Source organism: Kalmanozyma brasiliensis (assembly GCF_000497045.1).
Source record: "Kalmanozyma brasiliensis GHG001 unplaced genomic scaffold PSEUBRA_SCAF3, whole genome shotgun sequence".
Taxonomy (NCBI): Eukaryota; Fungi; Basidiomycota; class Ustilaginomycetes; order Ustilaginales; genus Kalmanozyma; species Kalmanozyma brasiliensis.
Genome location: NW_015961970.1, coordinates 336,829 through 363,273, shown reverse-complemented (window position 1 = coordinate 363,273; position 26,445 = coordinate 336,829). Strand labels below are relative to the sequence as shown.

The 26,445-nt window shown below is 58.9% G+C and overlaps 9 protein-coding genes across 9 annotated transcripts; 4 read left to right on the top strand and 5 right to left on the bottom strand.

Annotated features, from left to right (window-relative positions):
• Nucleotides 1-1,621: 1,621 nt before the first annotated feature.
• Nucleotides 1,622-8,200, top strand: PSEUBRA_004022 (Alcohol dehydrogenase GroES-like protein; the record flags this gene model as incomplete). The annotated part of the gene is made up of 1 exon (XM_059465203.1): nucleotides 1,622-8,200. The coding sequence occupies one exon, from the start codon at nucleotides 1,622-1,624 to the stop codon at nucleotides 8,198-8,200; it is 6,579 nt and encodes a 2,192-aa protein (XP_059320509.1).
• A 231-nt stretch (nucleotides 8,201-8,431) lies between these two features.
• On the bottom strand, nucleotides 8,432-9,220 carry PSEUBRA_004021 (RNA recognition motif domain protein; the record flags this gene model as incomplete). Its single annotated transcript, XM_016437578.1, has 1 exon — nucleotides 8,432-9,220. The coding sequence occupies one exon, from the start codon at nucleotides 9,218-9,220 to the stop codon at nucleotides 8,432-8,434; it is 789 nt and encodes a 262-aa protein (XP_016291140.1).
• A 222-nt stretch (nucleotides 9,221-9,442) lies between these two features.
• On the top strand, nucleotides 9,443-11,308 carry PSEUBRA_004020 (Beta-catenin-like protein 1, N-terminal; the record flags this gene model as incomplete). Its single annotated transcript, XM_016437591.1, has 1 exon — nucleotides 9,443-11,308. The coding sequence occupies one exon, from the start codon at nucleotides 9,443-9,445 to the stop codon at nucleotides 11,306-11,308; it is 1,866 nt and encodes a 621-aa protein (XP_016291139.1).
• Nucleotides 11,309-11,362: 54 nt separating this feature from the next.
• On the bottom strand, nucleotides 11,363-12,904 carry PSEUBRA_004019 (uncharacterized protein; the record flags this gene model as incomplete). The annotated part of the gene is made up of 1 exon (XM_016437582.2): nucleotides 11,363-12,904. One exon carries the CDS (start codon nucleotides 12,902-12,904, stop codon nucleotides 11,363-11,365), a length of 1,542 nt encoding a protein of 513 aa, XP_016291138.2.
• A 709-nt stretch (nucleotides 12,905-13,613) lies between these two features.
• Nucleotides 13,614-16,478, top strand: PSEUBRA_004018 (uncharacterized protein; the record flags this gene model as incomplete). The annotated part of the gene is made up of 1 exon (XM_016437599.2): nucleotides 13,614-16,478. One exon carries the CDS (start codon nucleotides 13,614-13,616, stop codon nucleotides 16,476-16,478), a length of 2,865 nt encoding a protein of 954 aa, XP_016291137.2.
• Nucleotides 16,479-16,640: 162 nt separating this feature from the next.
• On the bottom strand, nucleotides 16,641-17,241 carry PSEUBRA_004017 (Actin-binding, cofilin/tropomyosin type; the record flags this gene model as incomplete). Its single annotated transcript, XM_016437589.1, has 3 exons — nucleotides 16,641-16,808; nucleotides 16,887-16,960; nucleotides 17,055-17,241. The coding sequence occupies 3 exons, from the start codon at nucleotides 17,239-17,241 to the stop codon at nucleotides 16,641-16,643; spliced, it is 429 nt and encodes a 142-aa protein (XP_016291136.1).
• A 329-nt stretch (nucleotides 17,242-17,570) lies between these two features.
• Nucleotides 17,571-18,953, bottom strand: PSEUBRA_004016 (Oxidoreductase putative, C-terminal; the record flags this gene model as incomplete). Its single annotated transcript, XM_016437586.1, has 1 exon — nucleotides 17,571-18,953. One exon carries the CDS (start codon nucleotides 18,951-18,953, stop codon nucleotides 17,571-17,573), a length of 1,383 nt encoding a protein of 460 aa, XP_016291135.1.
• A 730-nt stretch (nucleotides 18,954-19,683) lies between these two features.
• On the bottom strand, nucleotides 19,684-21,651 carry PSEUBRA_004015 (Peptidase M24, structural domain protein; the record flags this gene model as incomplete). Its single annotated transcript, XM_016437577.1, has 1 exon — nucleotides 19,684-21,651. The coding sequence occupies one exon, from the start codon at nucleotides 21,649-21,651 to the stop codon at nucleotides 19,684-19,686; it is 1,968 nt and encodes a 655-aa protein (XP_016291134.1).
• Nucleotides 21,652-23,182: 1,531 nt separating this feature from the next.
• Nucleotides 23,183-26,167, top strand: PSEUBRA_004014 (RNA recognition motif domain protein; the record flags this gene model as incomplete). The annotated part of the gene is made up of 1 exon (XM_059465202.1): nucleotides 23,183-26,167. The coding sequence occupies one exon, from the start codon at nucleotides 23,183-23,185 to the stop codon at nucleotides 26,165-26,167; it is 2,985 nt and encodes a 994-aa protein (XP_059320508.1).
• Between the last annotated feature and the right edge of the window lie 278 nt (nucleotides 26,168-26,445).

The window sequence follows — 26,445 nt, the reverse complement described above, 5'->3', positions numbered from 1 at the left end:
CGGAACGTATGGTTCTATGCACGGCCATGAGCGTCCTTTCAAGCTGGTTGCAGCAAGGATCACGGCTCGGCACTTCCGGTCATGGTGTGGCTCCGTGAGGACAGGAAGAAATCCAACAGTCTCGGCTGCACGAACAATGCACAGGGTCTCGATCGGAAGCCGTGGACCCACGATCGAGGGTCTTTCAAGAAAGGGCCATCCGTCTTCTCTGCCCTGTCTCGCTTCCAAAAATAAACTGCTCCTCGGCTAGTCCACGTACTGAGCCCATCGATGCTCTCTGCTTTGACCGCCGAGCAGCTTAGTCTACATTTGTATCCAATACGAGCCTACGATCGGACTCGCAAAGCGGCTAGTCACGAGCAGAAGAAGCCCCACACCAACGTCTTGAGGTGGGAACACCAAGTCAAATGGTCGACTTGGAAGCGCTCGCACGTGATCGACATTGGTGCTTCACAGCACGAAAAGGCGCTGCTCAGCACAACGAAGGATTCATGTAGAAGGCGCAGTATGCGAGCGACTCGCAGTGGATCTGTTTGGCTTGGCGCGGGCTGAGAAGTCCTTGAGAAGGCTGGCCTCCATCCTCGTCTCGCGCAATGGGGGCACGCTTTCATCGGTGAGAGAGCGAGCAGCGACCGTCTGTTCGTCAGTCTGCAGCTTGGGCAAGGCTCGGAGTTGCAAAGTGCAGGCCTCTCGACCGGCCCCCCCTTTTCTCAATTTTAAATAGTTTTTATTTATAAAATTATTGTTGGTGCAGCATATGTGTGTTTTGGGCCGCTGCTGCTGCATCTTGTTTCCTTCTTTTGAAATTCATGAGTGAAATTCCAGCGAGCGAGTGGAGAGAAAGCGCCAAAAAAAGATCGCGCTGATCAGCTCGATCTTGAACTGGAGCCGTGGACCCGCAAAGTCAAAGCCAGGGCAAGCAAACCAGTCTCGGTTTTTGGTCATCCTCGCATCCTCGCATCCTCGCATCGGCTGCTATCCCAGGCCTGCTAGGCTCAGCGCAGCATACCATCCCTGGCCCTTCTCGAGCACTCTCTCACATGCCCACTCCTCCAATCCTGACCCAAAGATCATATTTGAATCTTCCTTCTTCACCAAGCCGTCACTCCCTTTTCCCCAGCTCGGCTGAGCTCCACTTTCCTTTGTCTGCTTCGTCGTGCGTCGTTGGTACCTCCGCTCCTTCAAGCTCATCATCACGGATATCCCTCCTCGTCAACAACAACTAGCAGCAAGCAGCAGCTCTTCGGAACCTTTCAGCCAGCGTCCGACCTCATATACCCTGGAGGCTTTTCAATCGAACACAATCTACCATCAACAACGACCAGTCCATCCACATCCTCGGATCACCAAAGCACGCTCCTGCCGGCGCTCTTCTCGACCCGCTTGGCACGCGCATCAAATCGTACCCTTTCCCACGTCTTTCCGCTCATCGACACACCATCCATGCACTGCGCCTGGTAGCAGCGTCCTTTCCCTGCAATCGCTTGACCGCCGCAGCGCTCCGTCTTCCGCCGTCTTCGACGCCCGAACCCGCTAGTCCACCAGCAAAGCACCCTCACTCTCAGCTCGGGACGTCTGTCGGTCGACAGGCGCGACCACAGCTGCACGGCGTCCATCCACCATGTCAAAGCACAGCTTCATGGACACCATCCTTAACCGGCCCTCCCAGAGGTATACCGAGCCGGTCAACACAAAGCCGTCCAGAAGAGCCCGTCAGCAGGCACCTTCCGATCTGCCCAATGCTCCTAACAGGCCTGACTCGATCCTCGCCGGCAATATGTTCAAGAGCGCAGGCACCGGATCACTCCAACTCAACGGCGGCAGCTACAGTCAGGCACCTTCCGTCAGGTCTGGCAGGAGCAACACCAGCCGTTTCAGCCTCTTTGGTAGCAAGAAGAAGACAGCGCCCTCGGCCTCCGGCAGTGTCTACTACGACGGTGCCAGCAGCATCGCTCCCACGGACATCAGCACAAGCGAAAGGAAAGGCCGATGGTGGGAGAGCGGCGGTCTCACCCGCAAGAACTACTCTCGACCTCCCAGCGTCGCAGGCAGCATCTTTTCTGAGCCCGAGACAAGCGGTCCTCCTGGATTCCCGCACGCCTCCGACTCTCTTCAAAGTAGGGCTCCTCCTCGCGGCGCACGAAGCGACTACGGCGGATCTTCCTCCAAGCGACGCTACTCTTCACAGCCTTCTATGCCGCCAATGCCATCACTCGGCCAAAAAGGATCTACGTCTTCCATGAGGCTAGGCTCCGGCGTGGCCCCTCTAGGACAACAGCAGCCCAATCTCATGCGCCAGGCTTCGACAACTTCTCTTGCCAAAGGCTCGAATGCCGATCCTTCCCGCCCAATCAGTCCTCCTGCTTCCATGGGTCGCACACGCAGTCAGAGTCGAACCGCCGCCAACGGCACCTCCGACTGGAATTCGTTCGTCAAGTCCATGTCGGGTACCGAGGTGGCCCAGATGTGGGAGTCGATGCCCACCTTGGCTCCCAAGCCGTCTCGTACCTCAGAAAAGCGCAGCAGCATGGTCGCCAGCCGCGTCAGGAAGGAGCTCGAGCAGGACGCCCAATTCCAGCAGGTCCAACGCGATCCTGGTGTCGTGCAGCAAGACCTCTTGGCGAGGGCTGCATCTCAAGTCATCGGCTCGATGCCTCCAACGCCCGTATCCCCGCACTCCGAGCTGCAACACGCTCCGCCCCTTCAGCTGCAGCCAGGGCAGGTCGTCGCACCCATCTCGCCCGTCTACTCACCGGTCGCATCATCATCTTCGGTCAACGTGGCACAAATTCCCCCGTCCATGTCTCTGCAAGCCTCTGCCGTGATGATGAACGGCACCAGTGCGCCTGTGCCCGTCGTCGTGCCTCACGCCATGGCGTCTGTTCCAATCCTGCATGCCCCACAGCCTCAGCAACATTACAAGCAGCAGCAGCAGATGCTATCGCACACGGTGCCTCAGCAGTATGTGCAGCCACAACAGCACATCCAGGCACAGCAGTATGTCGACCCACAGCAATACGTCCAAGCCGTGCCGGCACCAGTCCTGCAGCAGGGAAGCGGAGCTGTGCCTGCTGCGATGCCGCAACAGATGATTCCGACTCAAGAGCAAAGGCAAGCGCCGGTAGCGTTGCCAGCTTCGCCCACAGCCGTCCCAGCTTATCCAGGCCAGACGTCTGCTCCTGTGACAGTGGTGCCAGCTCCTCGCTCGATTCCTCAGCCGCAACCCGCGCCCATGCAACCCTCTACGGCGGTGGCACCCGAGCCGGCAAGAGCTGCCCCCCAACCCACGGCCGCACCCGCTTCCGCCACCAGCTCAACCACTGTCCCCCAACCGACCACCGCCCAGTACCTTGCGAACCGCATCGAGGAGGAAGAGTCCGCAGACGAAGAGTCAGAGGTGTCGTCAGAAGAGTCGGAAGACTCTGACGAGACGTCCTCAGACGAAGGCCTGGTCGGTGGCGGTCAGACGACACTCGACGTGGTGGCAGAGGAGGATGAGGAGGCATCCAGCGTCGGTCACGCTTACCACCAGGAGATGCGCTCGCACAAGTCTGTCAAGGGCAAGGGGCCTAGCCGCAACTATGAAGAGATTGCAGCTCGCCTGCACCTCCGACAAGGTTCATCTCAAAGTCAAGCCGATGACTCCAGGGAGGAGGGGCTGCCAACCGCTCCTTCCGGCGTCTCTATCCAGGTCACGGAACCTACAGATGCTCAGACTGCGGTCGTCCAGCCAGCTCTCGCGCAAGCAGTGGCCGCACCGCTCCTTGTGCCCGGCGACAGGCCACCCCTCGTTGCCCGTCGATCAGAAGGTAGCGACTATGCGTCTGCTACCAGCGGGCGGAGCACGCCTACAGCCAAGGAGCAAGGCGACGCCGAGGATGCGGAAGACGAAGCTGCTGTCGTGGCCTCGATCGCGCATGCGCACATCGACACTCAAGCCGCGGAGGGCGATGCTTCGTACGATACGACTTCCACCGCTCAATCGCAACGCGTCAGCACCCGCACTGCTCCTTCGTCCAAGCCAGCGACAGCACCACGACGTCTCAGCGAGGTCAGCCTCGGCACTTCGTTCGCTGCCAGCGGCATTCTTGGCGGACAGGAATCATCTAAAGATTCGGACTTGGGAGTGGAACGCTCGGTTGACGACGCTGATCTCAGGTCCAAATCTCTGGCCGAGCAAGATCGACTTCGCAAGATGAACGTCGGTGAAGACTTCTTCGGCCCTTCGTTCTCCAACATGATCGACCAATTCGATCGCGTCAACTACTCGGACTCGACCCTCAACAGGATGAGGCGCGAGCAAGCGGAGACCTCGGCTACACCGCAAGCTGATATGCCTGCAACGGTGAGCAACGGCGTTGTCGCGGACCCAGCAGCCACGGAGAGCAACCGTGTCGAAGCAGACGCACAGCAGGCTATCAACGAGGTGCGTCAAAAGCGCGCCGATGGGGAGAACGAGATGCAGAACAGCACCGATACCACGGGTATTGCTCCCAGCTTTGCTGCCGCTTGGCTCAACAACCAGGCGCAGGGCTCGCAAGACTCGACACCTGCTCGCAGCGGACTTTCCGATCTTGCAGGCAACAAGACTAGTCCAGAACCTCAGCTAAGCGCGGACGCTACAAAGGTGGCCGCATCGACAGAGCCAAAGGTCTCCGTCCTGGATCGTCCACGACCGAAGACAAAGAAGGTAACCGAGATGGGCGGTGTCGAGATTGCCGAGGGCAAACTCGCAGCAGACAGGCCGCAAGAGTCCATTTCGCCTACTCAATCGACACCCGCCTCGCCTCGAAGCGTCCCGTCGACACCCACGAAGGGCACTGCGGTCTTTGGCAGCAAGGACAATGCCTCTCCCGTCAAGCCGGCTGCCAAGCAGAATCAGCCTCGATCGCTGGCAGATACCCTCTTCGGGGCGTTCCGCTCTCCAAGCAAGGACAAGAAGGAGAAGAAGGAGAAGAAGAGCAAGAAGGACAAGAAAGACAAGAAAGATGCGAGCAAGCACAGTCGCACCGTGTCAGTCGACTCGGTGGGTTCCGCATCCACGAGAAGCAACGGATCCTCAATGAAGTCCTCTCCGGCACCGCCGCTCGCCAACGTTAGCGGCAAGCAGGCGGACGGAACCAGCAACGGCGGTCCGACACCGATCGCGGCGGCACAGCAGCCCAACGGTGTGGTGCCCTCAGTACCACCGGCTAATAATGCCGCCCCACTCCAGAGCGTGGCCAGCCATCAGAGCGTCGCTGGCAACGCGGCCCCTGATGCGAAGGACGCTGTCATTCCTGTCTATCCCACGGACACGAGGTATTCGCCAACGTTGCCGAACGGCGATATCGAGAAGTCCCAGATGGCGGCGAGTCAGGTTCCCGCTGCTCCCGCCCCACTACTTGCTCCTGCTCCCGCAGCGAGCAGCGGTCAGAACGTAGCGAGCGCTGACCACAGTGCGCCGCCCACTTCGTCCGAGGCTAGTCTCGCCAGTACAGCGCTCACATCGCCCGAGGCAGAATCAATGCCTAGGGCTTTGGACGCAGACAGAGCCGCTCCTTCGGCTACGGAAACGCCCCAGAAGAAGCTTGTGATGCCTCCTCCGCCGGCCTTGGAGGAAGTCATGGCGCCTGCTCAGGAAGATCGAACTCCCAACGGCAAGCCCACTGCGGTGGCTGCGTTGGGCATCAACCTGATCCCCCCGACGCCCCCCGCGCTCGAGTCTCGCGATTCCTTCACTTCGTCACAGGTGCCCGGCACCTCAAGGATCGACGAATACGACGAAGACGCCGTTCCTCAACGTCCCAGTCTCATGTCGCGATCTTCAAGCCAGCGCACCGCGGTCCAATCGGACTCCAAGGTAAACGGCACCAGCGAAGGGGTCACACGATCCAAGTCGATGGCGCCGGTCAAGAAGGGAATCTGGCAAGAGTACAAGGGCAAGGGTCTCAGCCTACCACCTGGCCTTGTCGCGACCACCATCGACTCGTCCGTGCTACGTCGCATGTCTGCTCAAGACAAGAAGCTTCCTTCGCAGCCTGTGGCAACAGCAGCGGCCGGAACAAGTTCTGTCAACGGCAATGGCGCAGCGGCTTCTGCTCTGGCCGCGACCCCTGTCGTCGGTCAATTTGTTCCCACCGCTCCTGGTTCGGTGCTCGAGTCGCCACCGCGACCTCCTCGCTCGACGCCGTCGCCGAGTCCCAAGTCGAAACGCTCGAGTGGCTCGCTGAGTCCCCTACCTCCCACGTCTCCCGCGATGGCTAGGATCATGGCAGACGCTCCTCCTGTGCCGCAAATTCCGGTCGGCTACCAGGCCGGCAGCACTGTCTCGGGCTCGCCGTCTCGTCTTTACGCTCATAGCGCGGCGTCGTCCGAGCCTGACTGGGATAGTCGACCTGTCTCTCCTGCACCCAGCGCTGTGCCAAGTCAATCAGGTCGTTCGGTCGGCTCACACGTGTCGTCGAGCGTCCACTCGACTTCGTACCGCAACAGCCCGCGAGCCGAGTACTCGTACGTCAACCATCACGAGCTGTCGCCGTATGCCAAGAAGATGCGAGCGCTGTCGCCTAGTCCGGCCCTGCCGACTCTGTCTCAGACAGGCAACCGCCATTCGCTCATGTCGGCGATCAACGAGTGGGAAAGCCAGATGCCGGAGCGGGAGGAAGTGGTGACGGGTCTCTCGCCGTACCCTTCGCGTCCTGTCTCGCCTTCGCACTCGGCCTCGCCGTATCCTGCGCTTCCCGCGTCGACCGTGTCGCGAACCAGCTCGGTCATCAGCTCGATCAGCTCTCCTGCGGTGGTTCGCAATGCGCCTCTGGGAGCTTCGACCAACCAGTATCTCCATCCGCCGGTGGCTCGCTCTCTCATGTCCCACGATGGACTATCGGCGGTCAGCGAGTCGGCGCTTGAATCGCTCAACCCGCCGTCGGTAGTCGGAGGTCGATCTGGCGCTTCGTCCGCTGAGAGCTCTTCCCCCTCGGCCTCACAATCTGCGCTGAGCCTTTCGAGCACCATCCCCACCTCGATGCCCACCGTCCCAACCAGCTACCGACCCAACAAGGATCCCAAGCGATTCACCACCAACGCTGACGACCTCCTCAACAACCGCACCACAATGCAGACGGTGGCCGTCACAAGCGGTGCCTTTGCTAGCAGGAGCAAATCGATCAAGCGCAAGAAGAGCAGCGACACCACCTCGTCGGACATCCCCGCTCACCTGCAAGACGAATTGTCGTTGACGACGCTCTCGCTCACCGCACACACGCCGCCACCGCGCAAGATCGGCTCGCACCAGGTGCTGGTCCAGGTGATTGCCGTGGCGATCGACGAGACGGACAAGCTGCTGTTGCGCGAGAAGGTGCGTGCCGACAACGCGTTCGGTTACGTCCCCGGTCGAAGCTTCTGCGGTCGCATCGTGGAATGCGGGTATGAGGTCAAGAAGATGCGCAAAGGCGATATCGTCTTTGGTCTGCAGGACAGTCGCAAGTCGGGCGCGCTGGCCGAGTTCATGGTGATCGATCATAATCGGATCTGTCATGCACCAAGCGACTGTTTGACGACGGAACAGATTGCTGCGCTGCCAAGTGCGGGTGTGATGGCTCACCAGTTGATTCAGAACCATTGCTCTCAGTTGCAGAGGGGAGCGAGGGTTCTGATTCTTAATGCGCATGATGGGGTAGGGTTGTTGACGTTGCAAGAGTCGGTCGGGTTGGGACTGGTCATTGTTGCGCAGTGTCCTCCGAGTGTTTCGGACGGTGTGGCGGTGTGTCAGGCGAACGGAGCACACGAGGTCGTCATCGGTGAGCCACTGTGGGCCATCAACTCGCTGCACGAGTCGAGCTTCGATTTGATCGTCGACACGGTCGGGGGAAGGAAGATCTACGACGCCTCGCGCAGGATCCTCGCAAGCGAAGGCCAGTTCTGCACATGCTACGGCGACGAACATGGGACGAACAACCCAAATCTCAAGAGTCACTTCCGCAGCCTACGACGCGCGTTCTTCAAGAAGGACAAGAAGAATCTAGGCTACGAGTGGGTCGGCGTGGACACGGGCGAGGACTGCAAGGAGGCGCTGGAGGCGGTGAAGAGAGCGGCGGAGAGGGGTGATGTTTGTCCGAGATTGCGGAGCGTACTGCCGTTCGCGGATGCAGGAAGGGCGTTCGATGCGGGCGTGAGGGTGGACGAGGAGCCCGGTGCGATTGTTGTCAGAGTTTCGTAGGCGTGTAAAGGAACACACTCGTTTTGTCATAGAACAGTCGTTACGCATGGAAAGGATTTGCATTCATCTTCTTTCTGCGAGTGTGGAGACGTATACCCACGCTGCGCAACCTGATGCTGGTGTGTGTACCATCTTGAGTGAAAGTGAGCCCAATCGTGCTCAGACGGAAGCTTCCGACCTTCTCAGCTTCTTCTGCTGGCACACGCCACCATCCTGCACAGACATCGCACCTCACCTTGCATACGACGACCCCCCAACCCTCCTCAACCCCTTCCCCACGGCCCCGCCCATCTTCTGCCTATGCGCCTTCCTATCCTCCTTCGCGGTAATCGCCAACAACCGATCCTTCCGCCTCCCGATCTCGACCCTTTCCATCTCCGCGGCCTTTTTCAACCTCACTGGCCTACTACCCACGTATTTGCCATCCATCTCCTTCCACGCTCTCAAAAAGTCTTCTGGATCGGCAAACGCGACAAAGCCGTAGCCTTTGCCCTTTCCGTCTGGACGACGGACGACGCGGGCTTTGGAAAACGAGGGATAGCGCGCAAAGGTCGAGGTGAGCATTTCGTCGGTTACGTCGTTGCCGAGGTCGCCGACGAAGAGGCGTTTGTGGGTGGGGTCCCATTCGAGGAGCGTTTGATCTTCGTATAGCTTGCCGGCTGCGCGACGGAGGACGGTGGGGCGGGTTTCGCCGCGAGCGAGGGTGCCTGGGATGGGCCGGCCAGAGGCGTCAACTCGGGGTTTATCCGTGCTTGGTGCGGCGGCAGAGGAGATTGATGTGGGCGCGAATGGGTCCACTACCGGCGCGGACGGTTGCGCAGAGGAGGTGGATGCGTAGTATGGGTTGAGCGATGGGTCGGTGTAGTCAGAGGGGTAGCCGTAGGTCGAGTAGTAGGAAGTGTAGTCGAACGCCCAGTTGTTGGCGGAGGCGTCCCAGTAGTAGAACGGCGCGTAGGGGTCGGTGGATGTCGACGCTGCGGCAGCGGATGAGGAAGAGCCTGAAGCTGAATAGCCACTCATCTTGAATGATCGCGTGCGATAGATTGAGTGGATAAGGACGGAGCAAGGTGGGGGTGATGGAGGAGAGGAAGTGGTGGAACAGAAAGTTCTGGGCTCAGTGTGCACTTCGCTCGGATTTCGGAAGACCGTTGCTGCTCCACTTTTTGTGCGCAGGTGTTGGTGCATGTCAACGCTTTCTTCGACACCATATCCACCAAGAGTGGCCTAAAACCAAGAGCCAGCATGGACGTGAAGAAGCTGTTCAAGCTGCCAGAACTGCCCTCTGCGGCGGTCAACAAGCGAAAGTGGTCGGCACCCAAGCCAGACGACTCCGCCTCCTCATCCTCCACTGTTGTCGAAGCTGGGCCATCCAGCCCCGACCCGCGACCGGCCAAAGCAGCCCGCGTGGACGACGACGATCTTTCCGATGCCACCGTCGAAGATGACACGCACTTCTTTTCGGATGACGACCAGGAAGACGGCCGTTTCTTCGGCGGCGGTCTCACAGCCGAACAATCCACCATCCTCGACATCATGGACCGCGCCCCTTCCCCCACTTCTTCCCAAAACGACCTGCCCGGGCTGCGCAAGCAGCTGCTGCGTTTCGAGCGCGCCATCAATCGAAACGCCGAGATGCGCGTCAAGCACGCGACCGACCCAGCACGGTTCATCGACTCCGAGGCGGATCTGGATGCCGAGCTGAAGGGGTTGTTGGTGCTGACCACCCAGCCGGCGGTGTTCTATGGCGAGTTCGTGCGCTTGGGCGGGCCAGCGAGCCTGGTGGGACTGCTGAGCCACGAAAATGCCGACATTGCCGCAGCGGCGATCGAAGTGATCGAAGAGCTCACCGACGAGGATGTTCTGACCCAGGGCGAGGACGAGGATGCATCACAAGCGGGGGAGGCGATGACCGAGTTGGTGGAGGCGTTGTTGAAACAGAGCTTGCTGGATCTGCTCGTATCCAATCTCGGGCGCTTTCACGATGTGTTGGATGCGGAGGTCGCAGAGGAGGAGAGAGCAGCGAAAGCGATTGAGGCGGAAAACGATGCCCAGGCGATCTACCATACTTTGGGCGCGATAGAGAATCTCATCTCCTCAGGGGCGGTGGGCGAACGACTGGTGGCAGAAACATCGTTCCTCTCATGGACATTGTCGAGGCTGGCGGCGAAGCGTCCGATCGACCAAAACACGAGCTACACCGCCGAGATCCTCGCCATCCTCCTCCAAACCTCTCCGGCCAACCGATCCAAGCTCGGCAGCACCAAAGTCGACGACGAGACCGGCATCGACGTGCTTCTAAGCGTTCTCGCGCGGTATCGACGAACACCACCCACGGGAGCGGAAGAAGAGGAGTTTGTGGAAAACATTGTCGACTGCCTCTGCCTATCACTGTCGGAGTCGGACAACAAGAGGCGGTTCCTCGATGGAGAGGGTGTGGAGCTCATGGTGCTGCTGATGAAGGAGAAGCGGTCGTTTGCGCGGGTGCGCGCGGTCAAGGTGTTGGACCACGCGATGTCGGGTTCGACTGGTGCGGGTGTGGCGGGAAAGATTGTCGAGGCGAAAGGTCTCAACCCGCTGTTCGGCGTGTTCGGCGAGTGTGGCGAGGACAAGAGGCGAAAGGGTGCAACAGTGACGCTGCAGGACGCAGAGCATATTTTGGGGATCGTGGGGTCGTTGTTGACGCATCTACCGTCGGAGTCGATGGAGCGGTTGAGGGTGCTAGCGCAGTTTGTGAAGGACGATTATGCGGGGTTGGATCATCTGCTGGATCTCCGGGAGACACTGGTAGGGAGAGTTGGGGCGAGTGCGGGGGAAGAAGAAGAGGACGAGGAGGAGGAGTATCTGGCAAGGCTAGAGAGGGGTCTGTTCAGCCTGCAGCTGCTCGACACGGTGCTCGCGTGGGTGGTGATGGAGGATGACGCGTGCAAGGATCATGTGAAGGTGATGTTGAGAAGGCAAGGGCTAGGATTTGCGGACGTAACGGCGACACTGAGGGAGTACAGGGAGAACGTGGGTGATCAGCTGGCGGTGGAGGGCGAACAAGGAGAGGAAGGCTTGAGGACGAGCGACATCCTCACTGCGCTCATCGAGTATCTCGAAAGCCTGTAGACTACTCACGCACACATCGCAAAAGTCACATCATAATGTATTTTTTGGGGTATATCACTCGGCAGCAGCGCCGTTCTGAGCCTCCTTCTTCATCCACTCCAATTCCTCATCACCATCCCTCAAGCCTCTCTCCTCCTCCACCTGGTCCTTCCTCTCCTCGCTCTCCATCTGCGCCTTCCTCTGGTCACCATACCGCACCTCGTTGTCCAAACACACGGCTATCAACCCACTCGTCTTCAAGCCCAGGTCGAAATACCTCGGATTGTTCTTGGCGGAAAACATGCTGATGTGCGCATCCACCTCGTCGGTCGCCTTGGTGTTGTCCATGGCGGTGAAGCTGCCCGCGCAGCGCGCAGAGCGCGGGGGGAGGATGATGAAAGTGCGATCTCGTGGCGCTGGAATGGGACCGTTATGGGTCGGGTTGGCGGCGCGAGATGTCGAGGGTAGACGCGTGTAGTAGCAATGGAACAGGATCTGCGGCTGGTCGACGAGTCGGTCTAGACGCTGGCGGAGGGCGTTATCGTCCCACAGGTTGGAGACGAAGGCGAGATGGTCGGTGACCCAGCCATAGGCACCGTTGAGCTTGTCCTTGTTGAAGTAGGCGGCGGAGGCTGCGGCGCCCGAGGCGAGGGCGACCGCTCCGGTGGCCATGAGGGCCGTTCGCCAGTTGCCAGTTGCTCGGGCCGATGCGGCAGCGTCGTTGCTAGAGCGAGATCCGGTCGATGGTGATTGCGCTCTTTGTGATTGACGCTCCGAGTTCCAACGCGCTGCAAGACCGACCCCCATGGGCGCAAAAAAGGTGCCGATGCTCTGTGCGGTCTGCAGATAGCCGGCGTACTTGTTGATGCCGTGCTTGAATACGCCTGGATGTACGCCGTAGTACGGAGTATCGAAAGCAAGCACACCGACGAGTCTCGGCCAGAGCTTGAGGCTGGACTGCTTCTCTTTGGGCGTCCTTGCTTGCTGGTCCGCACTGCTCTGTGCGATGGCAAGTGCAGCGTCTACAGCCACGAGACCACCCATCGAATGGCCGGCGAGGACGATCTTGACACTTCCCATGCCACCTCCTTTGCCCGAATCTGGAACGATCTCGCCTGTAGCAGGATTGATCTCGGGCTTGGACTCGAGCATGACTGTCTGCTCTGTGAGCCATTCTACAAAGCTCTCGACAGCAGCTGCGAGACTGCCGCGCGTGTCATAGGTGGGATAGACCAGAGATTGGACGTGCAGGCCCGGGTATGTTTCTTGCAGATTGTATGTGAGCCGCGATGGGAAATCTTCAAACGTTGTGTCGGATGAGCCCTTGAAGCCGTGAATGAAGACAAGTAGGAGGAGCTGGTCTCGACCTTCCATTCCGGTGGAGTGAACGTCCGTAGAAGGCGATTTCGCGGTTGCGCTTCCTGTTTCGGTGAAGCCTTGCTGAGCTGGCGGGGCTGTGTAAGGCGGAGGAAGGTCCTCTGGCGGATCATCGACGATGATGGCATTCGCTGTGGATGAGCCTGGCTGTGCTTGAGAGGCTGTCGAGGTCGATGCTGGCTTCTTGTCGACGTGGTTTGCCCACGGATTGAGCTCGTCTGACGCTGCGAAGTTGGACATGGTCGTTCGTGAGGATCGGCAGCGGATGATGCTGCTTTCCGCGACCCTATGGCAGCATTCGAGCGCGTTATGTTTGTGATCTGCCACTACGGGTGCTGACGAGGTGGTGAGGATGAGGAAGGAAGGTGGCAAGCTCTATTCAAGATTGAAAGCTGAGTTGGATTCCACGTTGGCTCGTCAACGCAGGGTCCAAGCGAGCGAATTGGCTGCCAAGCCTCCACAGCGCCTTGTCGCACGAGCAGAAGGAAGGCCAAAATGAAATTGCGGGCGTGGACTGACTGGCTGCAGCAGCGATCCCTTGTTGGCGAGGCTCAGCTGCAGCTTCCAAAATGAAGAGCGCCTCACCCACCGACCGACGGCCTTCTTCCCAATTTCATCTATTGGCCGCCAATCAGGGTTCGGTCGTCACCACCACTTAACTCAACTAAGCTTCTTCTTCTCATCACTTGCTCCAGCTACCTTCCAAGAGACACCGTAGACTGTATTGGACGCACCATCAACAACATGCACTCATCTTGACGACCTCCGCCTCCAGCCGTGATCTCACCGAGGGCTTCCTCACACACTTCTAAGCTGCTCTCATGCTCTAGACTCGATTGACCACGGAACCCAGCCGTACAATGGACCAGCTCAACAATTACGCCTAATAGACATCCTCTGAACGGCAGCAAGTCTGCTCTGCTGCAGCCTAGAGTTGAACGTACACGCGATGTCCAAAACAAAGACCCCCATCATGGATCTCGAGACCGATGAGGACGGCTGGATTGGTGGCTCCAGCCAGAGCATCTACGCTCGCAAGCCGGAATCCTCCACCCCAGCTTCTCCACCTCCAGCAGCGGACCCGGCAAACAAGCCTTCACCAGTCACACCAGGCCGCGACAAGTCACGGTCCAGCGATGCCAAGACCGGCTCCTTGCTTGAGCGCATGGACATGGCCCACAACTTGCAACAGACACCGCCTAGGAAAGCGCGCAAAGGCAAATCGGACAGCGATAAGCTTGCAGGCGAAACCTCAACCCCTTCTCCTAAGCTGAACGCTGCAGCATCGGCATTTGAATCCACGCCTTCTCCAGGCATTCGTAGACCAGGAGCAAAGCTGCCTTCTCCCCTCCCACTCACAAGCCCAGCCCGAAACAACGACACAACTTCGCCTCTCAACACACGCACGCCTCTCAGCGCATCACATCCCATCCCGGAAACGCCACTCAAGCTTTCGCAACGTGGAGGTCCTCAAACGCCAGCAACTCCGCATTGGCCGTTGTACCCCAACACTGCGCGACCTCCAAACCAGGACGGAGACTCGTCACGAACCAGCGGTCTGGGCTTGGGGCTCACTCCGCTGAAACAACCAGTACCTCTAGCACCAAGCGCAGACACTGGTCGCAGCCCGCTCAACGAGGCATTGAATCTGCGTGGTCGCGCTGGGTCCATCGGATCTCCTCTCAGGTCAAATCGCAACGGCAGTCAAGGCGAGCCTTTGGCTCTAGAAACTTCCTCGAGTGGCAAGACCAGCAACGGCCAAATCGGTATCCGCTCCAGTCTTGGCACGGGTGCGAGCATGTGGGCACCCAAGCCAGCTGCGACTTCCGATAACGACAGCTCTACTTCCAACAACGATTCCGCCTCCGCCGCCTCGCACACAATCGGCTCCGGCTTCACGTCCAGCAATCTGCTCGGTGTTCAGACGGGTCTCGATCGAAAGCGTCCCGGGCATCGACAGAATGGCCTGCAGCTCAGTCTAGGCCAGGAGATCAGTGTCATGCAGAATGTGGAAGAGAACGCGGAGGAAGACGCTCCCTCCTCCGCAGCAACTGAGGAGACTTTCAAGCTCCATCCGCCAGACAATCAAGCCGAACACAAAGCAGCAAACGACTGGAACGGCAACGTCGTTCCTCCTACACCCGCGCTCGGCTGTGACTCTCCCTCCTCCGACGAGGGCAAGACGAGCTCCGCCAAGCCACCCTCACGCAGTCTTGACGCCTTTGGCTGGGGCGGTAAGCAGTCCGCCAAATCGTCTCTCTTCTCCAACCTCCCGTCCTCCTCCGCTCTTGAGGCCAACTGGAGTGGCGACGACGACGATGAGCGCAAGAACGACGTCGAGATGTTCGAAGACATGCAGAGCCGTGCCAAAGCATCCAACAAGGAAAGACGCAACAGCGGCTATGGTCCACTTCCTCCACCTCCGATCAACTTTGCCAAGTCTCGCACTCCGTCACCCACGCATCGCATGCTGGCGAAGTCACCGCAGCTCGACAAGCCCACGAGCAGTGACCTGCAGAAGTCGCCTTCGCTGACTGCTTCGAAGCTCGGTGCGGAAGCAGGGAATGCCAAGCCGCTCAGTCAGCGCCTGTCACCTGCCTCGGCGCGCTCGCAGCTTCATTCGGATGAGTCGGACGGCGACGCCGATGTGGAGAATGAGAGGCCCAAGATTGCGAAGGAGCGCAAAGCGAGCAAGAAGAACGACTCAAAGGGCGAGCAAGCCCAGAAGTCGGACAGTCTACAGGTGGACGGTAGTGAATTGGAAAAGAAACGATCGCTCAAGAGGGACAAGTCGGAGCGCATTCGTGGCCGAAGGGCAAGTCAGAGTAAGGAGAAGGATGTCAAAGTGCCAGCTGCAGGCGCTGCGGCCGGCGAGGCGGGCTCGATTGCGTCGGCGAAGGTCTTGCTTCCTACCTCGGCACGCTCAAGCAGCAATACGGACGATCTCGCGGCCAGCATCGCGAAAGTCGATCTGAGCGAGAGCACCGCCGACAAGCCCGCAGCATCAACCAAGGACACCGTCACCACTTCAACCAAGTCTGACGCGCAGCAAACGCCCGTAGCCAACCGCGTACAGAGCATCCCAACGGTCAAAGACGATCTATTCTCGTCTCCCGCCGAGCCCAAGGTCGGTCTACCCAACAACACGACTTCACCTGCTCAAGCCGAGGAAGAAGAGTGCAAGTCGTCGGTTCCAGCCACGCCCGAACCGACGCAAGCCAAAACGTTCGACTGGGCAGCCGACGACGATGAGCTGGATGACGAGCTACCCGATCTGGACGATTGGGGGGTCACCCTTTCCCCTGTCAACCCTGCTGCCACGCCCACCTTCGGCTCAGCTGACTCTAAGGGCGCTCAGAACAGCAAATCCGAAGCAGGAGAGGAGAAAGTCTGGCGTCGCGGAGCGAAGCTTCCCGGTCCCAGCGGCGGCGCGGGCAAAGCGACCAAGAAGGCGAACGGCGCCGATGACGGGCTAGGCATCCGCATTGCTGGCCGGGCCAAATCTGCCACTCCCGAACCCACCGCTCCGCCCGCCAGCACACCGTATGGTCGATGGAAGCAGCCCAAACCCACGGAGGAGCTCGCAATCAAGGGTGCTAGCGGGAAGACCAGGCCGAGGATCGCAGACCTGGGCAGTCTGGCAAAGCTCATGGAACCGGCTGAACCGAAGGGGGTGAAGGCGGAGACCGGGGCCAAGGACAGCATGCATGCCCCACCCACGGCGCCAGCAGCCATGCGCGAGGCGAAGGGGCGGTCGCCTTTGCTCGGCGCCGGCAGAGGTGGGGCTAAGAGAGGGAGAGGAGGCAAGAAGTAGCCCCCTCCGCAACGTCGCTTCGTATGTAATCTACACTATCACACACACATTGCGCCACGTTAAGAATGCGTTACGTGAGGGTTCGTCTATGATTGAGCCATTAAGCGACTCGCCTCGACAGAGGGATAGGATTGTAGGTCATCCCAACCGGGGAGCGGCGCGCTATGCACCAAGTCGCTCGTCCAGCTGCTTACTCGACAGATCGCCATCGCGCACATCGACCACTTTGGCCACGTCGGATTTGACGCTGAAGTTGCTCAGTGCCGAGGCGTAGAGCGTCGATTGGTCGAGGGAGGAGGTTTGGGGGGCCCAGTAGAGCAGGAATAGAGGCTGTCACAGATCGATCCCGAGGGAAGGGTCAGTGAAGGGGTCGAGATGGGGGGTGTTGGTGGGTGTGGTGGTGCTTACGTAGGAGACGCGTCCATCACGATGGTTGAGCTTGTAATTGACGATGAGGAAGCGTGGGGAGTTCTCCGGCAACTCTGTTGTGGCCAGCCCCAAAGTCGGTCAGCCTGACGTTACCCATATAAACCATAGCTCTGCAAGATCAGAAAGGCTTTGAGCGGGAACGCTTACCTTCGATAAGATCTTCAACACTCGTCAGCCCCGTCAACAGTTCTTCTTCAAGTTCGAGCGTCAACGTCTTCTTGTCGATCTTGTACACCTGCGCTGTGATCGGCGCCTTCGACGGTGTGAGACGGAACTTGCGCACTTTCGTAAGGAGCACATCCGGAATGTCAATCGTGCTGCTCGACGACGCCATCGTAACAGAGGTTGCGGTGGTTGAGATGGTGGATGATGTGGAGCTGCAGGAACCACGAACAGAAAACCACAGGGCGTGCATCAATTTTCGATGCCGTCAGGCCCGTGCACGCGATACCAACACCAACTTTTTCGGCTGCTGCAAATTCATTCTCACAGCTTACTCGTCGTGGTCAATCAATCCTTAGAAAGCCTCGTCAGACGATGGATGATGCTTCCTCTGAGCACACCCAAACACAATTTTCAATAAGTCATTGCATTTCTTTGCGTGTACGCCGTGCTTTGCAGTCCATTCTACTACGATTCCAGCATCGTCTCCAGCTTGTAGGTTTAGTTGGTAGGCTTCTTAGCCGACCTCTCGGAGGCCTCGCGGATGGCCCAGGTCAACGCGTAGGTCTTGACGGCATCCTCGTACGACGACAGGATGGGTGCAGATCCCTTACCCTTCTCGATGTTGTCGATGAGATTGTTGACCTCGGAGAAGAAGGGGTCGTCGTTCTGGTAGCGCACCACCTCCTCGTGGTCGTCACCGGGGCGACGGAAGAAGAGCGCCGGAGCGTTGTAGGGGTCCACAAGACGCAGGCTGTATCCGTCCGCAAGAACATCGAGCTCGGTCGAGTAGTTGAAGCCCTGCAGAGCGATGGCGTGGGTCAACGAGCCCACCGCTCCGGACTCGTACTTCCACGTAGCACACGTAACACGCGGGTTCCTGTCCTCGGGCGCAATCTGGTTCTCGTCGATCGGAATCTTGCTCAGGTGACCCGCAGGCTCAAAGTGCTCCAACGAATGCGCCGCCACCGTGCTCAGATCCACCTCACCACCAAAGTAGCGCGACAAATCACAAAAGTGCGTCGCCTGCTCCACAATGGGCCCGCACGACTTGGCCTTGTTCCACCAGTCGAGCTTCTCCGTGTGCTCGTACGCCATGATGTATCGTGCGTTGGTCGCCATGACCTTGAGGTTGTTCTCCTCGAGGATCTGCTTCATCTTCTGCACCACCTTGAGGTAGCGAAGCATGTAGCCGACCGAGACGATGTTGTCGGCCTTCTCGAGCATTTGGGCGATCTTGAGGGCGTCCGAGACGGGACCGGTGGAGACGGGCTTCTCGATGAAGATGCCAACGTCGGGGAAGGCTTCGATGAGCTTCTTCTCGAGATCGCGGCCGGGCTGTTCCTGACCACGGAAGGCAGGAGGGCTGCCGACCCAGATGGCGTGAGGGCGCTTGTCGGGTGTCACATTGGCGACGTAGTCGGCGAAGGTTGGGTAGACAATCGTGTCCTTGTAGGCAGAGAGCACGAACGAGTTGCGCTTGACGCTGAGCACCGATTCGGCACGAGCAGCCGAAGGGTCAATCAGAGCGGTCACCTTGAGACGAGGACCGAGCTTGTGCTCGAGTCGGAACGAGTGGTTCCAGGGCCCTTCGTCGGAACCGAAGTTGATGTTACCAGCGCCGATGATGACGACGTTAAAGTCTGCACCGGGCTTGGGCGGCTCCATCTTGTCCATGGCGGTGGGCGCGTGGGGATCGAAGTCGGTGATCGCGTCCGAGGCGAGACCCCTGACGCCCGTGGGGAGGCGTAAGGCGGCATCGCGCTTGAAGGTCGAGGAGAGCGAGCCAAGACGAGGAGCAGCAACAGCAGCGCGGGCGCTGGTCAGGCTCGACGAGCGAGCGGCCGAGATGGCGACTTGCCTGAGAGCAAAAGTCGATCGCATTTTGTGTAAGCAGACCAAGAGGGAGAGGGTGCTTGGTGAGGAAGGAGAGAAAGTGTCCAACGAGAACGGCGAAAGAAGGAAAGTAGACGTTTCCGGAGACAAGACGATTCCTGGACGATGCGATCCAGTGTGTGACGATGGTAGGAAGAAGTGAACGAAGAGAAGAGACCTGTGTCACTTTGGTGATATCATGAAGCACAAAGATAGCGTCCTTCTTCAGAAGCTCTCAGGGCAACGTGCAGCAGACAGAGCAACCAGAAGCCTGTCGGATAAGCCCACGGCAGCCGACCTGCAGCAGAGTGACGTGACGCAAACGCCATCATTCAGGGCGTCCGTGCGTTCCTGCGTGCTGTGCTGTGCCCTACTGTGCCGCGATGCGGTGTGTGACAGCTAGACAGAAAATTTCGAGAAATTCTCAGAGGTGGGCCAAGTCAGCAGCATCGGAGGCAGGAACCCGCGGAAAGACTTTCCGCCTGCTTGCTGCAGGAATACCGATTCCAACTCTCGGTGAGCTCGAGGCCGCTCGGCGAGTTGAAGCACCGGCGAATAACAATGGACGGAGCTTGTATAGCAAGCGGGGCATGCTTCACAGGCTATGAGACTAATCAAGAAGCTTCACTTTCTTGTGCTGCTGCGAGCATACCTCAGACACTCAAGCTGACTTGCAATTGGATTCAATGAAGGTCGACGTTGCTACATGCGGCGGAAAGGCACCATGCTGCCGTGCCATTTATTGACGTCGCAGCCAGCGAACTGCACGCTTGTCATCCTTGATGAGCGGCAGCAGCGTTTTGCGTACATCGGCATTGTGCTCCTTGAGCCAGCGCGCTTCCGAATATGAGAGCAGGCTGAAGTCGACCAAGTTGGTTGCAATGGGCACTTGGGTAATGCGCTCGAACCCGTACCAAGCGACGTCGCCAAAGCCACGGTGGGTCGCAACACGCTTGACCGCAAGAAGCGACTCGGTGCGGATACCAAAGTGACCCTCCTCGTAGAAGCCAGGCTCGTTAGTCAGAACCATGTTTTCCTCCAACGCGACTGGCTTCTTCGATCCGCCAGACATGGTGGAGAAGCCTTGGGGTCCCTCGTGTACATCCATAAAGGAGCCGATGCCATGACCTGTACCGTGACGGTAGTCGTAGCCGTCTTGCCAGAGTGCATGACGAGCGATGGGATCGAGCTGCACGCCCGTGGTACCAGCAGGGAACTTGACTTCGCTAAGACGGATGTGACCCTGCAGAACGCGCGTGTAGGCACGCTTCTGCTCGGCAGTCGCTCGACCGAAGTGCACGGTGCGCGTGCAGTCGATGGTGCCATCGTGATACTGCGCACCCGAGTCGTTGAGGTAAGGCGTCTCGCGATCGATCACGCGACTGTTCTTCTCGGGTGTCTCGTAGTGTGGCAGTGCTGCGTTGGGCCCTGTCGCAGAGATGGCGTCGTAGCTGTCTCCTGCGTACAGCGGTAACTCCTTGCGAATGTCCTGGAACTTGACCGCGGCCTCCCACTCATCCACCTTGGCTCGCTTGACCTTGACCTGTTCCTCGAGCCAGGCAGCCCACTTGACCCATGCGGCACCATCGCGAATGTGGCTCTTGCGGAAGCCCTCCAGCTCAACGTCATTCTTGATAGCTTTACGCAGCGCAACAGGAGAAGGGTCAAGCAAAGCGAGCTTCTCGTCGCCAACGGCGTTGGCGACTGCATACGACAGCTTCTCGCCAGAAACGAGCTTTCGACCGTCAGAGCCCTCGGAGGACCATCGGCGGAGGTAGTCCCAGACTGAGTCGTAGGGCTGGATGTCGAGCTTCAGCGTGCCGCGAACGTACTTGTCGGCGTCTTTACCCTCGGGAAGAAGCTCGTTGCGGATGAAGAGGACTGATTTGTCCTTGGTGATCAGGACATAGGCAGGGAAGACGGGATGGCAAGGGATGGATGCTCCGCGCAGGTTGAGGAGCCAAGCGACTTCGTCCAGGGCCGACAAGAAGTAGACGGACCCTTCAGGAGCAGACTTCAAGTCTTTCTTGACGTCCTCGATCTTGGCCGTGGCGGGCTTGCCGGCGTACTTGAGCTCGTGCTCGTAGACGGGGAAAGAAGTGGGGGCAGGACGGTCGCTACCCCATGCTGCGTCGACCAGATTGCGCGAAGGAAAGACAGCGGATGCTTGCTTGGCCGCCAAGCTGGTCACGAGCGACTTTCCCTGCGTGTAGCTGGTCAGCGCAGGGTCGAGACCGACCTTGATCCCTTCTTTCGCCTGTTCGACAATCCATGCGGGCCAGTCGAGCACGCCGCTGACCCCTACCTTGTGCAGTGTCCAGTTGTCGTCGAGCTGGTCGGCTGCTTGAATGTGGTATCTTCCGTCTACAAAGAGATGAGCCGAGTCCTTGCCGACGATGGCAGTGCCCGCAGATCCTGTGAAGCCCGAGATCCACACTCGCCTCTGATCTGAAGGGGAGGTGTATTCGGTGGCATGTGCATCGTCTGTGGGCACAAGGTAGAAGTCGACGGCTTCCTCATCCATCAGCTTTCGCAGTGCTGAAAGACGCGGCCCTGTCAAGTCGGGCTTGACTGGCGAAGCGGCATCAGCAGCCGCGAGTTTACGGCTTTTCTCCGCATCGAAAGTTGCTCCGACCAAGGTGCTGTCGGTCTGGATCGAAGCGGCATCGCTGCGCTTGTTGTTGGTGAGGAAAGCGAAGCAGCCCATAGTAAACTTTGAGAAGGAATGATGTTGTTGGTGGCTGAGGAGAACGAAGAGGGCAAAGTCAATGATGAGGTGTCAGTGGATCCGTGCGAAGTCCAGATGAATGCTGCGAGCAACCTCGGACCCTGAGCTTCCGATCGGCAATGGCTGATGATAAGGCGAGATCGCCGGCGGGACGCCGCGGTGGCTGAATTCGACTTCAGGTGTTCGCCCGGCTTGACTAACATCGTGAAACGAAATCTGCACATAGTTTGTTAGATCCAGACCTGAGCCTACTCCTTCTCTAGCCTTGCTACTTGTCGGCAAGATCTTCCGCTCCCGGAACGGCTAGGTCTTTGGTGACTTGGCGAGTATAAGCAATCTGGTCGACTGCAGATTTGACGGACCGGTTAGCTGTGAATCACCGACATGATCGAGAAGCGAGGCAAGAATCAGATCAAGCAGAACAATGGTCCTTTTTGTTTGTTGAACGCAGGATGTCGATCAATCTCAAGGCCAAGCACTTGCTCGTGGTCCTGTCAAGCGGCATCTGGACCTGACTCGTCCGGGCAACAGAAGCGCTTCACCGGGCATCCCAGCCGCTCCGGGTCAGGATAGGAAAAATTTGTTGCAGAGACCGACGCGACGCCCTGTTGTGCAATCTACGGGTCAGGATTGGGCCATGGCACGAGGCGAAAAGACGGGAAAACAAGGTTAAGGCTTCAGCGAGGCGGCGGTACTGCTGCTGCTGCTGCGTCCGCCTGCTGGCTGCTCTCTTGGCGCAGAGTGGGACCCCAATTTTCACGACGCTCGCCTGCGCGTCCTTTGTCTGGCTTTTGAAAGGAGGAAAAAAAAATTGAGAAGAAGAAGAAGAAAGCAGCGCGGATGCATTTGACTGGACTACCGCTAACGCTATCTCATATTTTGGCACAAGCCATCATCGCTCCACGCTTTACCTCCATCATCCTATCCACCCCCTCTTGACGTTTTGGATCTCCAACTTCAATCATCTCGGCTCTCTCTGTATCAACACTCCCGCATCGGCAAAGAGTGCGTACGATCATACGAGAGCTTCATCACGCCGCAGCATATACTGTCAATATACCTTCAACAACCCCTCCGACACCCTGGATCTCCTTCTAGACTTCATTCATCTCACGACCCACCGAGCAGCACGCAACACCGCGTCTCACACTCCACCATCCTGCACACTCTGTACAACAACCTCCCTTTGTACTCTTTCTTGCGCTAAGCTTCGGTTGTTTGTGTCCATCCAACATCGCCCTTCTCACCTGATTTCATTCGACCGCCAGCACAGACTCGTCCTTCTCGCAGTTGGACCATACCGCCATATTCCTGGAGATCTTTGCGCTTCTGGACTTGACTTCGGGTCAAGCCAACCATACTTCCCGTCAATTTGCACCCACCTCGGCAAGAACGCGCTGAATCCAGTGCCGGGCTTCGGCACACATCCTCACTTCCAAGACTGAACGGCCTCATCGTCCGCGTGCGCAGCTCTGACTGTCACGCTACTGTCGACTAAGACTTGCACGACATGTCTTCAGACGCTCCATCTCAGAACATGGCGTCTTTCAATCTCTCTCAGTTTCCGTCGGACGAGCTGGATCGCATGACCGGAGTACGAGGCTCTCCATTCACTCGTACATTGTCATCGGAGGATGGACATGCAACCGTCAATCTTCCCCAGGGTAGTGCCGCCTTGACAGGCCAGCACGGTTACGACTCTATGGGCGCCAATGGCTTCTATGGTAGCGGCAACAACGCTGGCAGCAATAACGCCATGAGCAACAGCATCTCGAGCTTACACAGCGTCTCGTCCAACACATCCGCTGGAGGCAATGGGCCCAATGGCAGGACTGGGTATGATCAGGCAAGCCGTCTGCGACAAACCTTTAATAATGCACGCAGTTCTTCGCCTCTGTCGCGGCCACCGCTCTTCAGCCCCAATCTGCTACACGAGATGGAACGCGCCTCTCAACAAGTGCGCTCGCCATCAGGCTCGCATCCAGCCTCATCTCCACCCCCGAGGAGCAACGTTACTTCGCCTCGTTACTTCACCGAGCCCCACTATACCTCGAATCCACCACCGCATCTTCAGCACTCTTTGCAACATTCGCAACAGCATTCTCATCAACAGCAGCAGCAACAATACCAGAACCAACCGCATTCCAGGCAGCAGTCGCATCAGCAATCTCAAATACACCCATCGCAACCGCATGGATCCAACTTCAGCAACCAGCACGCATCGCACCCTACGTCTCACCAGCATGGTAACATGCAGCACTCTTCGCAAAGTCGCAACGCAACTATGGGTCCGCTCGACTTTCTGCCTTCGACGCAACCGTCTGCGCTGAGTCCACACGACCGCCCACACTCGTCTTTGTCAGAGCGCCTCCACGATAACGCCTCTCGCAACAACGGGCCTGGTACGGCCCAGAGTCCTGTGGGCGGTTTCAACAAGGATTCGGAATTCAGCATCTTTGTGGGTGACTTGAGCCCCGATCTGCGCGAGGAGGATCTTGTGGCTCAGTTCTTGCAGCCGCCCGCGTGGCCGCACAACCATGCTTTCGCATCCGCAGTGATCAACGCCCAGCAGGCGCAAGGCATCTACCAGCCGGGCAAGCACATCGGTCCAGCGCCCTTCCATTCGACCAAGTCAGCCAAGATCATGACTGATCCTGTCACGGGCGCTTCCAAGGGGTACGGCTTTGTACGCTTCTCGCTCGAGGCTGATTGCAATCGTGCACTGGTCGAGATGCAGGGTGTTGTGGTCTCGCCTGCCAATGGTCTCTCACCTGGACGTCCCTTGCGCGTCAGCACAGCAACGCCCAAGAACCGTGGACCAGGTCCTGCGCCTTCAGGACCAAACGGACAGATGGATCCTCACCAGCAGCATCTGCGAATGCCTACACCTCACAACCCAGCGCACAGTGTAGGGCCTACTTTCTTGTACGGCGGCGCTCAAGGCGGCGGTTCGGGCGCTCGATCGGAAGTGGTGTCGCCTCAGCCACAGACTCGACAGCAGTCAAGTCCTCCGAACCCCACCTCAGTCATCTCACCGATCTCGCCCACGTCGCCTTACGACGGTCCCGGCAGTGGCAGTGTGTCTGGCTCATTCGGTCCACTCTATGGCGGCTTCCCCAGCAACGGAGCCGACAGCGCGCGGGATTCGTCACCTGCAGGCATGCCTCGCTCCCACACCCCCTCGTCGGCCCCTCCGATTCCACCACAGCAGCAGGGTGGCGGCGGCAGTGGCAATCCTGGCGACAGTGCGGCCGATCCGAACAACACGACTGTGTTCGTCGGGGGCCTATCGTCGCTCATCTCGGAAGCGACACTGCGAAGGTACTTTGAGCACTTTGGCGAAATCACCTACGTCAAGATTCCGCCCGGCAAGGGCTGCGGTTTCGTGCAGTACGTCCGCAAGCAGGATGCCGAGATTGCTATCCAGCGCATGAACGGCTTCCCGATCCTAAACTCCAAGATTCGACTCAGCTGGGGACGAAGCCAGGGCGACAAGGCGGCAGCTGCAGCAGCACAGACCATGGCGCAGTACGCTCAGCTCGGTCAGCTTGCCGGTCTTGCTGGATTGAGCACACTCAGCCCGTCCCAGCTCGCCCAGCTGGCTGGCCTTGGTAGCGCTCTCAGCGCGGCACAAGCCCAAGCTCAAGCTCAGTCACAGGGACCTGCGCAGAGAGGTCCGCCCGGGTTTGGTCTCGGAGGTGCCGGAGGGCTTGCAAACGATCCACTTTCCACACTAGCAAGACAGCTCGCCACAGCCAACATGGGGCCTCCTCCTGCGCTCGGCAACCAGGGTTTGCCAGGTATAGGGCAGCGAGCTCCCCTGCCATCGTTCTTGCAGAACCAACAGCAACAGCAGCCGCACCAAGGACAGCAGATGCCGCACCACCAACACCAGCAGCAGCAGCCTTCCTTCCGAGGCCAGACGGGCTTCCCTTCTCAGAATGCCGGCCCGCCCGGTATGGGACCGAATGGCGGTGCTGGATACGGTAGCAACGCCAACCAAGGTTTCGAGTTTGACCAGCGAGGCGGAAACGCACCGGATCACCATTTCGGGTCCCAGGACGGACCTTTCTCGCGGGCCCCTTTCCCGCCTCACCAGTCGCAACAGGATGGCTTCTCAACAGCGCCGCCGCTGTCCGAGTCGGAGCTCGCGGACGCCTTCGCCAGCCTCGACTTTGACGAGACGACGCGTGCCGCTCTGGCGCAACGTCTGCAGGGCATGCAGTCCGGTGGTGCACCTTCGAACCGAGCCAACACCGATCGGTACGGTCCGGCGCCAGGCTTGAATGCGAAGCGAACCGACTCGTTTTCAGGCGGATACAACCGTGATCCCAACGCGTTCATGTTCAGCCCCTTCAGCCCGTCGGATTCGCCCCTTGTCGGGGGCAAGTCGGATCTGCCGCAGTCGCAGTCTGCTTCGTCGTCGCTACACCTTTCGCATCGGGCTGAGGAGGACGGTGAAGCTGCGGGTGCTGGCAACGGCGCTGACCGCTGATCGCCCCTCACCCGACACTGTCAGACCTGGCATCACGTCAAGCCTCATCCTCTGCCTTCCTACCACCTTCACTGATCGCTTCACCCTACCCTCCCCCTCCTGTCTTTCCTACCCTCCGGTCACCCGCACGCTCCCTCTGTAGCCTGCAACTTGTATTCCCAGCTGCTCTTTCTAGACGCATCATCCTGTACTCTCGCACATTCCCCTCTCTCTCTCTCTCGCTTAGAGCATCTGTATTGCTTTGTTGTAAACCCTGTTGTACTGCGATACCGTTACCG